The 15,749-nt window shown below is 38.0% G+C and overlaps 1 protein-coding gene across 1 annotated transcript; it reads left to right on the top strand.

Annotated features, from left to right (window-relative positions):
• Positions 1 to 6,011: 6,011 nt before the first annotated feature.
• LOC148844987 (anthocyanidin 3-O-glucosyltransferase UFGT-like) lies at positions 6,012 to 8,340 on the top strand. Its single transcript, XM_088956353.1, has 2 exons — positions 6,012 to 6,609; positions 7,294 to 8,340. The coding sequence occupies exons 1-2, from the start codon at positions 6,093 to 6,095 to the stop codon at positions 8,163 to 8,165; spliced, it is 1,389 nt and encodes a 462-aa protein (XP_088812479.1). The 5' UTR covers positions 6,012 to 6,092; the 3' UTR covers positions 8,166 to 8,340.
• The last annotated feature ends 7,409 nt before the right edge of the window (positions 8,341 to 15,749 follow it).

Below are 15,749 nucleotides of genomic sequence, written 5' to 3'. Positions count from 1 at the left end.
TACTCCATATGAACCATAAACCATCTCCATATGAACTATAGAAGTCTGAAGCAAAAACAATCTTGTATTCTTGTATAAGCTTTCATGTTTAAAGTCTCTCATTTATGAATTCCTCTGAACTCAAAGCTCCCTTAAACTTATTTACCCTACAAATGTTAGAATCGACGGAGAGTATTGTGCTCGATCAAATAATCACATAATTGTTGATGTTATTGATTTTCTATCAAATAATCCTATCTGCCCCACAAATGTTGATATTGATTTTCTAGTTCATAGGAATAAATGGGTATTTAAAGGCTTTGTGCAATTGGTATTGTGTAGGGACAAGTTCACTTGCATGCCAAAAGACTAGATATAAATTATACATGCATCTTTAACAACCTCACATGCTAGGACTTAATTAAGCACAGATTGAGTGTGAAGTTGTAGTAATAATCAAACCAAATTTTTATTCAGAGGACTTGTTGGTTTATTGCTAACATCTTTAGCTCCGTTTTGCCATTATGTCAAAGGAGCAACATAGCATTGGGTCAAAAGAACAGGGAATGTGACGACACAAATATATAATGAATTTGTGTTTACAGAGATACAAGTGATTGAGAAAATGGATGGAAAGTCGCGATCAAGGGATATAATTGAAAATCTAGAGGAATAAGAATGTGAGGTGGAAATAAACAAACACCAAGAAATATGAACAAGTCATTAAACAATAGAGATTATATATTGATCAAGCATTTTGCAATTCTTTTCAGATGAAAAATAATGGAGAAGATATTGCTTTCGAGTGATAACATACACACATCCACAAATAGCATAGCAAAAGGAGAAGAGGGTAAAAATGAATGAAAAAAAAAAAAACAGGATCTATTATAGCATCCATAAATAGGTACGACAACGAGTCTGTTTGTTTCAACATTCAAATGAAAAAAAAAAAAACAACAGAAAAGGTAAAAACAAAGAAGAAGAAGAAAACATGAGAGAGACGAAGAATGTTTAATTTGGAATGGTGAAGGTAAAAAACATGAGAAAGACGAAGGAGAAAGAGGGAGATGACATACCGGTTGATGGAGCAAATCGGCCGATAATTGTCTTCTTCCTTCCAGCAGAGCACAACAGCAAAGAGCTTCAACGAAGAGCACAACAACATAAGTGGTAGAGAATAGCAACGGTAAAATGTTGTAGGGTAAGAAAATGCGTTGACGAGTTACTGAGACATGGACAGGGCCGGTCCACGATATATTGTGGACTGGTCCCGTCCACACCAAATCGAACTTTGTGCTCAGCCCGTGGCGTGGACCCCACGAGATGAATACAGTACCGAAAACCACCTTAATCTCCAGACTTGCTTCCAAAATAAGGCTTTATTCAAGGGTTGCCAATGCTTGAGGCCTAATCCTCCTGTTTAAATGTTTAAACCATTTAGACTCAAGACGTGGTTTAAAGTGTTGAAGTTACAACAAAGGCGTGATTACAAAGAACATCAGGTTTTGTTCGCATGCAAACCATTGCATAATGCTTATAGGAATACCACCAAGATGGTGGGACAACATTGCCGCAAGGAGTTGCACTAAATTTTCTTATATTCCTCCCCTTAAGTTTGGACTATGATACCGAAAAGACATGATATTCAGAGTGTGCTTCGAAAAAAACAAAACTCTTCCCATATCATATGATATTCATAGTTCACAGATTTTCCCTCTATTGTCCAAGCAGTTAGCTCATGCGCCATGGGTTTCCACCTTATCCCCACGTCACGATTGAACAGATAGGATTCATCATCCATATCTTATGTTAAATCAATTGAGAACCGGATTTTATTTACTATAAAATAATGTTAATTAACTAAAATACTATAAATATGAAAAGTACTATATTAATTAAAAATATTGTTCATTAAGAAACTCAGTATTTCAATGAATACTTTTAATTAATTAATAATATTATAATTATTAAAAATAATGTATTAATTAATACTGTTAATGAATAAAATACTATAATTATTTAATTACTGTTAATTAATAAATACTGTAATTGTTAATACTGTTTTTGAGTAAATACTAATACTATAAATAATGTTAATTATTTAATAAATATGAGAACATGGTAGGACCAGTTTTAATAAATAATGTTAATTAACTAAAATACTATAAATATGAAAAGTACTATATTAATGAAAAATATTGTTCATTAATAAACTCAGTATTTCAATAAATACTTTTAATTAATTAATAATATTATAATTATTAAAAATAATGTATTAATTAATACTGTTAATAAATAAAATACTATAATTATTTAATTACTGTTAATTAATAAATGCTGTAATTGTTAATACTGTTTTTGAATAAATACTATATTAATAAGTACTATATTAATTAAAAATATTGTTCATTAATAAACTCAGTATTTCAATAAATACTTTTAATTAATTAATAATATTATAATTATTAAAAATAATGTATTAATTAATACTGTTAATAAATAAAATACTATAATTATTTAATTACTGTTAATTAATAAATACTGTAATTGTTAATACTGTTTTTGAATAAATACTAATAATTATTTAAAAAATACTATAATTATTAAAAATACTGTTAATTAATAAATACGGTTAATACAGTTAATTACAAAATTACTCTTAATTTTTAAAAATATTGTAATTATTATTAATGCTGTAAATTTTAAAATACATTAATTATTATTACTACTCCCTCCCTCTCTCTCTCCTCTCTCTCCTCTCTTTCTCTTAAATGTCTTTTTGAAGTGTATTAATAACATGCATTAAAATAAGAGGCATTTGAAAACACAAAGGTCTCTCTCTCTCTCTAATTGTGTGCAGTTTTATTAATCTAATCAAGATAAGCAATGATTACTCTTTTTATTTTTAAAACAAAAAAAAAAGAAAAATGAAAAAAATGAGAAAATAGATAAATAGCTTCTCTAAAAAAATAATTTTAATGGTTATATTTATTAGAAACCATGTTAATCCATTTTTTATATTTTCTGTTCATTAAACAATTTAAATATAATTACTATCGATTACTGTTTAAAAATGTAATTATTTTACTTACAATTACAAACATAATTTAAATAATATTTAAATTACAATTTAAATTATAGCTTACATTAATTAACAATTTTAAAATATTAATAATGTAAAATACGGTTAATAAATAATATTAATATTGTAAAATACAGTATTTTAATAAACATTTATAATTAATAAATACTTAATTAACAATACTGCAATTATTGAAAATACTGTAAAATATGGTTAATTATTAAAACTGAAATTATTAAAAATAGTATTAATAAAAAATACATTGTTTTTAATAAATATTGTTAATTAATTAAAATAATGTAATTATTAAAAGTACTACATTATTCAAAAATACTATTAATTACTAAATACTTTAGATTAATTAAAAATATTGTAATTATTAAAATTACTATATTAATTAAAAGTATAGTTAATACTGTGAATTAATAAAATAGTTTAATTATTTAATTAATATTAATTAATAAATATTGTAATTGTTAATACTATTTTTATTGAATTATAACTTACATTATATTAATTAATAAATATATTATTTTTAATAAATATGGATAATATTGTTAATTAATAAAAATGCTATTGATTATTAAAAATCTTGTAATTATTACTAATAGTATAAATTTTAAGTATAGTAATTATTATTAATAGTATAAATTTTAAAGTATATTAATTATTATTACTACTCCCTCCTTCCCTCCCTCCCTCTCGCTCTCTCTTAAATGTCTTTAATTCTTTTTTAAATATAACAATAATATGCATTAAAATAAGAGGCATTGGAAAACACAAAGATCTCTATGTAATAATGTACAATTTTATTAATCTAATCAAGATAAGCAATGATTACTTTTTTATATTTTTAAAACAAAAGAAAATACAAAAGAATACAAAAAATTGAGAAAATAGATAAATAACCTCTCAAAGGAAAGACATGCTAGCATGGACTGTTTAATTTTTTTTTTAAATATTGGCTTCAAATGTCCGTCAAAGCAAAGATTAGAGAATTTTATGATTTTCTCATGCCATAACTGAGTGAATTGACATTTAATCAGTTTGTAGGAAACATAAACCTTGAAGCATTGTAGGAAATATAAACCAGGAAGTGAGCCTATCAAAGCCACAATAAAAAGATATACACAGATAGAAGCAGTGGTTAAACTGTTATTTGGGTCCAACTTCTTACATCAATTAAACAACTAAGTTTGTAGGAAACATAAACCCAAAGAAACAACTAAAATTACAAACTCCAATTGGCATGGTTGAACCTATTGACTGAGCTAAGCTATGAATTAAAGATAAGTGCGACAGAATTATTAAGGCTTAAAGATTTAACAAACAAAGCCTTGAAGTATTGTCTTTTGGTTTCATGCAAAATTTAAACCAGTTACTCCAGAATGCCTTTGCCCGTTAAAAGTGATGAATGTTGCAGGGTGGCACAAGCCCTTTGTAAATTTGAACCCTTTGTAATAAGGACTCGAGGAACAGAAGTTTTTCCATACGCAAATTTAAACCCTTTGTAAATTGTCCATAATTAATTGTTAGAATTGGGCCTACGAACTATGTCGTTGAGGACAATGTGCCCACCAATAGTGAAACTTGAAAGTGATGGCAGAAGCCCCAACCCACTTAGATCAAAAGTATATCTTACTAGCATTGAGCTCATTGCAACACCCAATGAGGTTGAAGTATAGTTTAGCGATGAGGTGGTTGAGCAGCGTCAGGTTGAAGTCACTTTGCATAGAGAACATGTCATGGATTCCACTAAAAGAGCTACCTCAAACAGTCAGTTGGTGTTGGTGTTGGTGTTGGGATATATACACTATAGCGTCAATTTGATTTTGCGCGACTTGGTTTTTGTTGAAAGTTTTGGAAAATGAGGTCATTGTAACTTTGGAGAAGAAGCTTTGAGGCGCATCTGAAGACATTTTCTTTACAACATTATTTTCCCCTACTCAGTTTTACCGAGTTTGCAGGCAAATCCGTTCCCAGGATACAACAAAGCCTTGGGCGAGAATCTGCAACCAGCAAAGTTGAAGAATCTCTGAAGAAACCTTTTGTGAGATTGTAGCAGACTGGACAGAGAGAGAGAGAGAGAGAGAGAGAGAGAGAAAGTGGATTTCGAAAATGTGTGTTTTTAAAGTTTGATTCATTCTCCTTAAATAATTTATAAAGATGTATGAAGAAAATGTAGGTGTTGGTTTAGAGAAGGCACCTTGAATGGTCATAATTTTAAACATTGTAACTGTTTAAAAAGTAGTTAATAGTTAGTGACTGTTAAGGCACCAAAACTAAAGGCATCTTTCACGAGCCAAGTGCACCTCTAAAGTATCTCATTGCATTGCACACACGTGTGTACGCATTACGTGATATCAAACCCCCATACTCTCCTCTACTATTTTTAAGGAGTATAAATCATTTCATATTAAAATAATGAAAACAAAGTATAATTTTTCAATATGGGACAAATTCAAAACTTGATTTTATAAGATAAAAATTAATTTTTGAATGAAATATGTAGGAGAAATTTTTCATGTAATTTACCAATCAAATCTATTAAGTTTAATCTGTTATGAGATTAAAATCCAACATAAAGAATCAAAATTGTTTACCAAACGGAGCTTAGGTTAGGACGGACGGTGGAGACACGACCATGGAGCTCCAGCTCAACCACCCCATAGTTAAAAAGGGAGAATGGAAGGTGGGAATGCAACATGAAGCAACATCTGACAAATGAGAAAGGAATCATGGCCAGTAGGGGGTTGATTGATTCCATGAAGGACAATTGATTGCATGATGCAAGTAAGGGGTAAAAAATTGAAGGTTATTTAAAAAATATTTTTTCTTTGAGGCTCTGCAGAATTTAAATATGTATTTGGCAAGTTTCATTACCCTCGCACGTGATTCTAACGACCACAAGGGGGGTTAACTCGTGGGTTATCTTCCCTTGCGTTGCGTCTTGCGTGCATAAGAACCCTCCCCCCTCTTTGCCATCTCGCTCTGTAACTTTCGCACCTTTCACTCTCAGGTCTCAGCAATGGGCGAAGTCGGCAGCAACGACAATTCAAACCTTCCCCCCCACATCGCCGTAATGGCGTTCCCGTTCGGCACCCACGCGGCTCCTCTCCTCAACATCACGCGCAGGTTAGCGGCGGCCGCCGCTGAGGCAACGTTCTCATTCTTCGGCACGGCGGAGTCCAACCGTTCCGTCTTCCCATCCAGCGGAGATGCTCTACTACTACATAACGTAAAAGCCTATAATATCTCAGACGGAATCCCCGATGGCTACCACTTTACGGGGAGACCTCAGGAGAGTATAGAGCTGTTCCTGGAAGCAACGCCGGGAAACTTCAAGGAGGGGTTCGAAAGGGCGGTAGCGAAGACGGGGAAGAATATCACTTGCGTTTTGAGCGACGCTTTCCTGTTGTTCGCGGCTGACATGGCGGACGAGCTCGGCGTCCCGTGGGTCCCGTTTTGGACGTCTACCCTTTCCTCTCTATCCACCCATTTCTACACTGATCTCATCCGCCACAGGATTGGCATTAGCCCCAATGGTATGCTAACAAAGCAACCGGCTGCATGTATGCAGCATTTCGATCATTAATGCTCTGTGAGGAGTCCGGATCTGCTCTCACATCGGATCCCCTATGTTTCCAATACAGGGTGGGACGTGAGACTTACACTGCAAGGAGCAGATCCCAATTCCTCTTTGAGAGAGAGGGAAATCAGAGGGATCCAGATTCAGTCAGTGCAAGCGCGTTCCAACAATCTTTATAAACTTAAATAAAACACCGCTGTGCGCCAGTTTTGCACTGATTGAAACCGATGTCAGTTGATTGAGTTCAAATCAGCCCCCTACTACGTCTCACAGCATATATTGTAAACATCTTCCGATCATGATATCATTATTTTGATATCATTGTCCAGAGATATTTCCAATATACGGTAGGAGTGTGCTGTGGGATGTTGAATTGAGTTAGGAGATAAACCTTAACATGTACTGACCCGACTATATTGGGTTAGGTTCGGATTTAGGTTTGGATTACTACGAACCGGTACTATCAACTATGTATGAAGCCGGGCAGGTTCGATAATCGATATCTCCTGTCCATTCAATTGGGTCGGGTCGGGTCGGGCTTATTTTCATTCGAGTTAGGCAAAACACCACCAAACCCTACCCTGGTGAGAGAGTGAGAGTTTTAAGTTTTAACACAGGTTATGTTTTGATGTGAGCGCAGGTATTGCAGACCGTGAGGACGAGCAACTTGATTTTATTCCCGGGATGTCTAAATACCGTCTCTGGGATTTGCAGGAAGGGATCCTTATCGGAAACTTGGAATCACCCTTCAACCGGATGTTACATCGAATGGGTCAGATGCTTCCACGTGCCGCGGCGGTTTTCATCAACTCTTTTGAAGAGCTGGAACCCGCCACCATGGAGGATATGAAGTCAAAGCTGAAAAAGTGTTTCACTGTGGGGCCGTTTACCATCTTGGCTCCACCTCCATCCGGTCCGGACGAGACCGGCTGCCTAGCGTGGCTGGACCGTCAAAAGCCCCGATCCGTGGTTTATTTGGGCTTTGGATCAGTGATCACACCTCGGCCTCCTGAGCTGACCGTCCTTGCAGAAGGGCTAGAGGCCAGTGGTGCACCATTTCTGTGGTCCATTGGAGACAACGTAAAGGCCCAATTGCCAGTTGGGTTTATTGAGAGAACACAAGACAGGGGAATGCTGGTTTCATGGGCCCCACAGAGGCGTGTGCTGGACCATGCGGCGGTTGCCGTATTTATATCGCATGGTGGATGGAATTCCGTTGTGGAGAGTATTTCCAGCGCGGTGCCGCTGATCTGCCGTCCATTTTTTGGAGATCAAAGGTTGAACGCACGATTGGTATCGGGAGTATGGGGAATTGGGGTAACAATTAGGGGTGGGGTGTTTACGAGGGAGGGTCTGATGGACGCTCTGGATTTGATTTTATCAAAGGACGAAGGAAAGAAAATGAGGGAGGGAGGTGGGACCCTACGAGAGCTTGCGAGAAAAGCGGTTGGACCAGAGGGGAGCAGTACGCTGTATTTCAATGCTTTATTGGAGATAGTTTGCAACACGTAATGATAAACCCTCTTCTTGCAAGCAAATGAGAGACCCTCAAGGTAGATCTAGTTTGGTTTAATTTGCAGTGTGAATTACCTACCATTAAATAATGGCTCTTTAGTGTATTTTGTTAATCTTCTTGCTCAGGCGTATGAATAAAATGCATTCAACAGTCTTAGACTGAGGCCTCAAATCCTGATGATTAAATGTTGAACTATCATTATGATCATGAACTTGATCTTGATTCATCTTAACCGGGCTTATAGAGTGATCATGATCATTTTCAGAGTTGCATATGATTCAATTTGGATTAATGTTAATCTATAACTTTAATTTAAATTTAGTATTATAAGATTAATAAAATTTTATTCATGTATTTATATATATCTAAAATATTAGTAAACATGTGTATGCATTTGCTCGTGATAATTTCTGAATGGTTATAAGTGGACAGTTTCCGAAGTGAGAATAAAGGACATATATGTTCTCTCTGTGTCCACTATATGCTTAGATAAGAGGAATAGAAAATGTCCAATAAAAATTCTAAAAAAAATAAGGCATTCGCTCTTTAGATAGTATAGATATTGCTATAGAATTCATGTTCAAGCTTACCAATATCATACATAATGTCAAACATTGGTTGCAGACATATTTCATATATGTCACATGAAGAGATCTGATCATCCGAAGGCCTTGCAAAAATTCCAACAATTCAATTAATGGCTGTTGTTCCATTATCAAAACCCGGAAAATGTCGTCATCACTACCTCGATTAATTTGACTCACAAATTGGACCTTTACTCGTCTATATTATTAATTCATTTGATTAGATGAGTAACAGACCGAGAGAAATGTGGTTTCATGGAATTTAAGTTTGTGTGTGTGTGATTGCAGTGCAAATTTATTTGTATTAGTATAAATGCAAGGGAGTGTAAATATAAAAAATATAAATTATTGTTTAATTTTATTTTGTTTTGCTTCATGTCTTAATTTACTTCATTTGCACTGCAGTCAAACAAAATAAGTCAAATTTTGAAATAAAAATAGGTCTGAATTTACATTCAAAACATTTGTATTTATTTAAATTGCAATCAAACACAACCTTACTCTCATTTCGAAAAGAGTACAAATATAAATGCATAGAGTACAAAACCTTTTATTTTGTATTATTTTGTATGTATTTGTACTATATACCCAGGTCGAGATCATGCCAACCTCGGAGGCCATCAACTTGTCCTCCTAAGGTGATATGTGCCGCCCTATCACGAAGCAACCTGCTAGTCTTTCTCAAGTCAAGATATAGGCCAAGTAAATCGGTTTAGGTCATCTCAACTTCACTCAACCTGTCCTACATGGTGTCGAAGTGTCAGCAAATGGTTGAGATTCACCACGTGTTTCTTCATAATAATTGGTTAGCCAAATTACCCCTTCTCACTTCTAGTTAAACATCAATCTTAAGGAATTAGCTTGATATTTCAAGTAAGATTCTTTTACTATTTTGCATTTCAGAGAATTGTATTTTGCTACTATAATTGTTACTCCAAGTCTGGTTGTCAAGCATGCCTTCATTTTCTTTCCCGGCAAAATGGGGATCCTATTTTTGTTCGGGGCATTGACTGGACTCTTCAAGGTTTATAGTTTTTTTTTTCAAGAAAATGGTTTAGACCATTGGGAGGAGATCACATCTCCGCCCCACAAGGAACCATCCAACAACACCTCACAGCACATCCCCGCCATGTATTGAAAACATCTCCTGATGATGACATCATCAAGAGTGGTACTATCATCGGTAGATGTTCATAATACATGATGAATATGTGCTGTGAGGCGTTATGGGGGCAGAGATGTGAACTCCATTGGAAGTTTCTAAAACACTGCGAGAGTTAAATACACTTTGATATTACTCATGTTACTATATTGAACCCTTCCTTGGTTCATGTTTCTGGTTCGACTAAAAATATGTTGTTGTTTGTTAGTTGCAATTGTAACCCTTCTTTGACCATTTTCCTGGGGCTCAGAAATCAGATCCCCATAAACTTTTTGAGGAAGAAAATGATGTTCTTGATCAGAACTTCCTTACATACCTGTTCTAGGTTTTATATCCATTGTATATTTTGTACCTCTAAACAAAGCCAATAACAAAATTATATTTTCCCAAAATATGGTGGGAAAGATGGAATATTTCTAAAAATATCCATTTTCCATGTTTGTTTTGTAAGATACACGAAAATAGGGGGACACACTTTCTCAAAAGTTGGGATATATTTGGGGTCACACAGAAACAACACCACCGTAGTGAGAAAAAAAAAAATGTCTGTCTTAAGCATTTGTTCGTCGAAGACCCCTTTGGATTCTCTCTTCTCCTCTTTATTTTCTCCCCTTCCATATTCCGAAGTTTCTCTCTTCTATTTCATTTCTTTGTTCAATATTGTAAGAGTACATCCATTGCATGAAGCGGAGAGAGATTAGTTTTTTTATAGCTTTGATTCTTATTCTTTTATCCTAAACAACTTGTATCCTTCCACCTAGTCGAATACCCCTCTTTTTTTCACCTCTTTCCATTATTTTTCCAGCCGAAACCTTCTTCTCCACATCCTTTTTCCCTTCTTTATATTCTTTTCTTAATGTAAATAAATTTTGAATTTATACTATTTTTTTAATATAAATGAATTCTAATTTATATTGATTATTGAATAGGGAAAAATTCTAATTTTTTTATTAGGTCAGGCTTTAGGCTCGGCTCGGGCTTCAAACTTTTTATCAGCGCCGGGCTCGGGCCCATGTTATAGACCAGTTGGTCGGACTGGACTTGGACTCGGGCCTAACATATTTTCATTAGTGAAGAGTAAAAACCCAGCCCAAACTCAACCCGGCCCAACCCATGAATAAGTCTAATTGTGATATAGAAGGAATGATTTGATTAGAGGGCAACCTTTATTTGTACGCTTTTTGGCCAAAGTGATGTAGGCTACTTTCCTCTTTTGGATTTTCAAAGATATGGACCAAAAGGTTTGCAACCAAAGCAGCAAAGTCAGGTATGTTAGACTTGGGAGTGCCGTAAAGTTTGGGTAGGTTGGCAATCGTCACAATAAAAGCCAAAAAAAGAAAATGGATTCATTATCAAGTGACTATTTTCAAATAATTATTTTCTTCATTTATTGTTTTCCAATGAATTCTCTTATCTAGGATAACTATTTTTTGCCATTCATCATTTTTTGGTTTTGTACTTTTAGCCCAATTTTGAATGAATTGGCATATTCTCGGTATATGGGGTTTTGTGAAATTATGAATAACTCGCATTCAATTTCTCTCTCCATTTAATTGGAACGGTACATGGTATCAATTATTGGTAATTTTGAAGATATGTATGATTTTTTTTTTTGATAAGACAACATAACTATACATGGGGCTTTATTGATTTGGTTTTGTGGGCGTTTAGGCTGTGTTTGGTTTGAAGGACAAAGTAGGGAAAGGAAGGGAAATATAAGAACAAACCTTATATATGTTTCCCTAATGCTATGTTTGGTATGAAGAAAAAGGCAGGAAAAGGAAGAGAAAGACAGAAAAATTTATTCAAAGTTTATAACGGTTTTCTTACTTTTCCCTTCATTTTCGTTCAAACCAAACATAGCTTGAGTTTCCCTCATTTTTCCTACTTTTTTCCTTGAAACAAAACATAGCGTTCGCCCCAGGTCGGATCTAAAGAGCAGTAGCTCGGGTAATATTGACGGACCACTACATGGCAACCCCAAAGATCTCGCCATCAGATTCTGAGCCTCGTGAGATCACGTCTCGTAACGGTAAGCCTTATCTCCTTCCCATCCGGTTTGGGCAAACTCGATAAGTCCTATCAGTTATCCCCATTATCACGGAATCGGATCTCATCGTGATGAGGATCTCGAAACCACTCCGCAAAACCCGCGGGGGCTCCATTATATAAAGGCTCTACCCCTCGGGGGTGTAAGGTATGCGTGATTTTCCTGCTCTCAAGCTCTCTACTTTCAAAAGCAATTTTAGCTCGCTACTAGCCTACTAACTTAAGCATCGGAGCGACCTCGTCGGGTTAGCACCCCTGGGTTCTCTGATATCCTTGCAGGTTTAGTCTACCGTCCATCTGGAAGCCAGATCACCTCTAGGTGGGAGCAGCTAGATCGCGCTACATCAATTGGCGTCGTTTGTGGGAATCGCTACGAGAAGCCTCTTTCCACCAAAAATCACAAACCCATAATCCATGGCATCCTCCAGCAATGCCGGACAGAATAATGAGATGAATGTCTCTGGGGGACAACCTCAGACCCCGACTGTGTGCATCGGTCAGTTCACCATACTGCTCTCCGCGGGTAGGGTCCGGACGCTGATCGTGCCTCAAGCAACTATGCCAGTGAATGCCCCACTCTCTCTTGTAGTGGGTGCGACTTTTGCTGAACCATCTGTGGTTCCCCTGGAGTCAGACAACATCAACTCGACGACCTGGTACATTGAGTGCAGGCTATTCAAGCCCAAATGCAATAGGTCCAATAATTTTAGCACTGCAAGCAACAGGTTTTACACCACATTTACCAGCAGTAGTTCCCACCGCTGCGGCAAAATCAACAGCCGGTTCCACCTCGGCATCCGACAGCACAACAGAATAAGTCCCATCATTAGAACACTCGCCCTCCTCGCCGGGGAGAGACTTCCCAGATTCAGCATCCTCTCGAGAGCTAGGTCTCATCCTGCGACAAGAGGGAAAGGAAAGTTACTCCTCCCACCTCGCAGCACGTGAACAGGTCTGGAGACACTCAGCCCACCAGAGCTACTTCACCTCAGCCCTCGACACATGAAGGTTTGCTCGTAGGGAACCGGTTTGGGGTTCTGGCCGCGAACTCCAGGCAAGGCTCCTCCGTTCACAGTAGCCAACGTCAGCAGTCCGAACCTCTCCGTGCCAAGACATTACCCGACCACACTGAGGTCAGCAGCACAAATGTAGAGCTAGCCAAGAAGCAGCAGAGGTGGCGTCCTAAGGCACGTCGAACTGTAGTTCTAAGCCAACTCGCCGGACCTAGTCAGTCCGAGCAGCCTAAAGGTAAAGAGGAGGCGGGCTCGGAAGCCACAAAGACCTCTCCCCTTCTCTCCGGGTCATCTCCTTTGTCCTCCGAGCTCCTGCGACCCCGAATGATCATGTAGACTCGTTCCAAATGATCATGTAGACTCGTTCCAGTCCCAGATGCATCTAGCTGGGGCTGACGAATACTGCATGCGTTTTGCCTTCTCTACGACCTTCAAAGGAGTAGCTCGCACATGGTACAGGAACCTCACGCCTAGGACGCTCAAAAGTTGGGCGCAGTTCGTGTAGATGTTCACCTCGCACTTCATCACCAGCAAGAAGTGCCCGAGGTCACAAGAAAGCCTCCTCAGCATAGTCCAGAGAGAAGGGGAGTTGATCTGAAGCTACATCAAATGCTTCAACGACACTTGTTTATAGATTCCTGACCTGGATCCTGTTGTAAGACTCATGGCACAAAGAAGGGTATTACCCACGGGGAATTCAAATGGCACGTAGTGGCAAACAAGCCCAAAGACATACTTGAATTCCTCAAGCTTGCTGATCAATTAATCAAGACCGAAGAGGAGATGAACCAGAAGAATGAAGCCCTAGTGGAGAAGAGAAAAAGAGAAGATGACAACCCGAACAATGGTGGCAGCAAATGAAGAAAAAGCAAGTCCCCAACCGGGGGAGGAAACAAGTCATATCGGCGTTCTCAAACTCCTTCGGTTGAAAGGATGAGCTACACGCCCCTCAACACCATGCGGGGAGAAATTCCTATGGCGATCAAGGATGCCTCGTATGTGAAGTGGCCACCTCGGTTGAGGGGAGATCCTGCCACTAGAAACAAAAATTATAGTCATTTACATAAGGATCACGGTCATAGTACCAAAAACTGTTGAAATGTCCGCGACTTGATCGAAGAGCTCACCCGTCACGGATACTTAAAAAATTTTGCACAAAAAGAAAATAAAAACCAAACAGATCGACAGGGTGAAGGAGGCCCATCCCAGTCCCATCTCACCCCTAGGGGCGGCAGCTCCTAGGATAAGGCCAAGAGTCCAAGATAATTCAATAATTCAAGAATTATCAAAATTCAAGAGTTCAAGATCCATCAAGAATTCAAGAATTCAAGACTCATCAAGAATTCAAGAATTCAAAGAATCCAAGACTCATCAAGAATCCAAAGAATCCAAGACTCATCAAGAATTCAAGAATTCTAGATAATCCAAGATTCATGCATGGATAAGATAAAGGGAGATCGGACGGGGGAGATCCAGTCAAGAAGAGTTCGATCCTATCTACAAGTTTGAGATGTTTAGATCAAATCTAATTTCTTTTCCTAGTTCTTTTATAATTTCTCAATGTATTATAAATACTACTATTTCCTAGAATTATTAATCAATTCATACTTCAGATTTTCAGAATTTCTTCAAGTTCTCTTTTTCCTATTTTCGCTACCTTTTTCTCTCTCCTAGAGAAATCGGTGTTTTTCGCTAGGTGCTAGCGGATGCCCAGTGCTTGCATAGCCAGCTCCGGTTCTCATTGCTTCCACGCTGCGTCACAGGGGGAACAAAAGAGAAATACTCTCGAGTCCAGCAATAGGCAGAGTGAGCAACCACAGAGACAATTGCCGGAAGAGAGACCGATCCGTGGAGTAATCAATATGATTACTGGCGGGTCCATCGTCGCGGGCTGCACCTCAGCAGCAGGGAAAGCCTCGGTTCGCAAACTGGAACATGAGGAGCAAAATCCACCGAAGCGACCTAGGCTCGAAGGCCCTATATTTTTTACAGAGGACGATGCGCGCGAGGTTCAGTATCCCCATGACGATGCCATAGTAATAAAAATCTAGCTGAATGACTTCGAGGTAAAGCGCATCCTAGTAGATTCGGAGAATTCAGGGATGCCTTCGATAAGCTCCAGCTCTAGGAAGGCGATCTCAAGCCGACAAATACACCCTTGATGGGCTTCAGCAGCGAAGAGGTCAGACCACTAGGGCGAGTCTCAGTGCCCGTATAGGTCGGCACGTGGCCTAACATTGCGAGGTTCGAGCATACATTCTTGGTGGTCGCGACTCCCTCCCCGTACAACGTCATAGTAGGTCGGCCTATTACACACACACTTCGCGCAATGGTTTCCACCTAGTACCTGGCCATGAAGTTCCCTACGAACTATGGAGTAGGGGTAGTATGAGGCAACTAGCTCAAGTCTCACAAGTGCCATGTCGCCGCTCTCAAGGGGAAGGCCAAGCTAGCGGCTGATATCAAGCTCGAGCGACTTGTGGAGTATCCCGAGGAGCGAGTTACGCCAATTGAAGAGATGGTCCACATCCCGGTCTCAAAAGAAGATCCAACAAGAGCTCTCCAGATCGGCTCACCGATCGAGGAACCACTACGTTCTCAGTTGGTAAGTTTTTTAATTAAAAATTTAGAATGTATTTGCAAGGTCCATGGCACTGAAATGGACACGAACACTGAGGGCAACAACCAATGCGTCTGCCCCCGTATGAGGGCAATAACCAATGCGTCTGCCCCCGCAAGGGATGCTGTTTTAGTGTCATTGGAATGGGGACA

Source organism: Nelumbo lutea, chromosome 7 (assembly GCF_056320005.1).
Source record: "Nelumbo lutea isolate HS-2025 chromosome 7, American lotus-T2T, whole genome shotgun sequence".
NCBI classification, from domain to species: domain Eukaryota; kingdom Viridiplantae; phylum Streptophyta; class Magnoliopsida; order Proteales; family Nelumbonaceae; genus Nelumbo; species Nelumbo lutea.
The sequence above is the reverse complement of the archived record's forward strand: the minus strand, read 5'-3'. Positions and strand labels throughout refer to the sequence as shown.

What these genes read in the sequence shown, in the direction of transcription:
- LOC148844987 (XM_088956353.1), top strand. Translation starts at nt 6,093, where the DNA reads ATGGGCGAAGTCGGCAGCAACGACAATTCAAACCTTCCCCCCCACATC. An exon ending in GATTGGCATTAGCCCCAATG is followed by an intron (nt 6,610 to 7,293) that starts GTATGCTAACAA and finishes ATGTGAGCGCAG; the next exon opens with GTATTGCAGACCGTGAGGAC.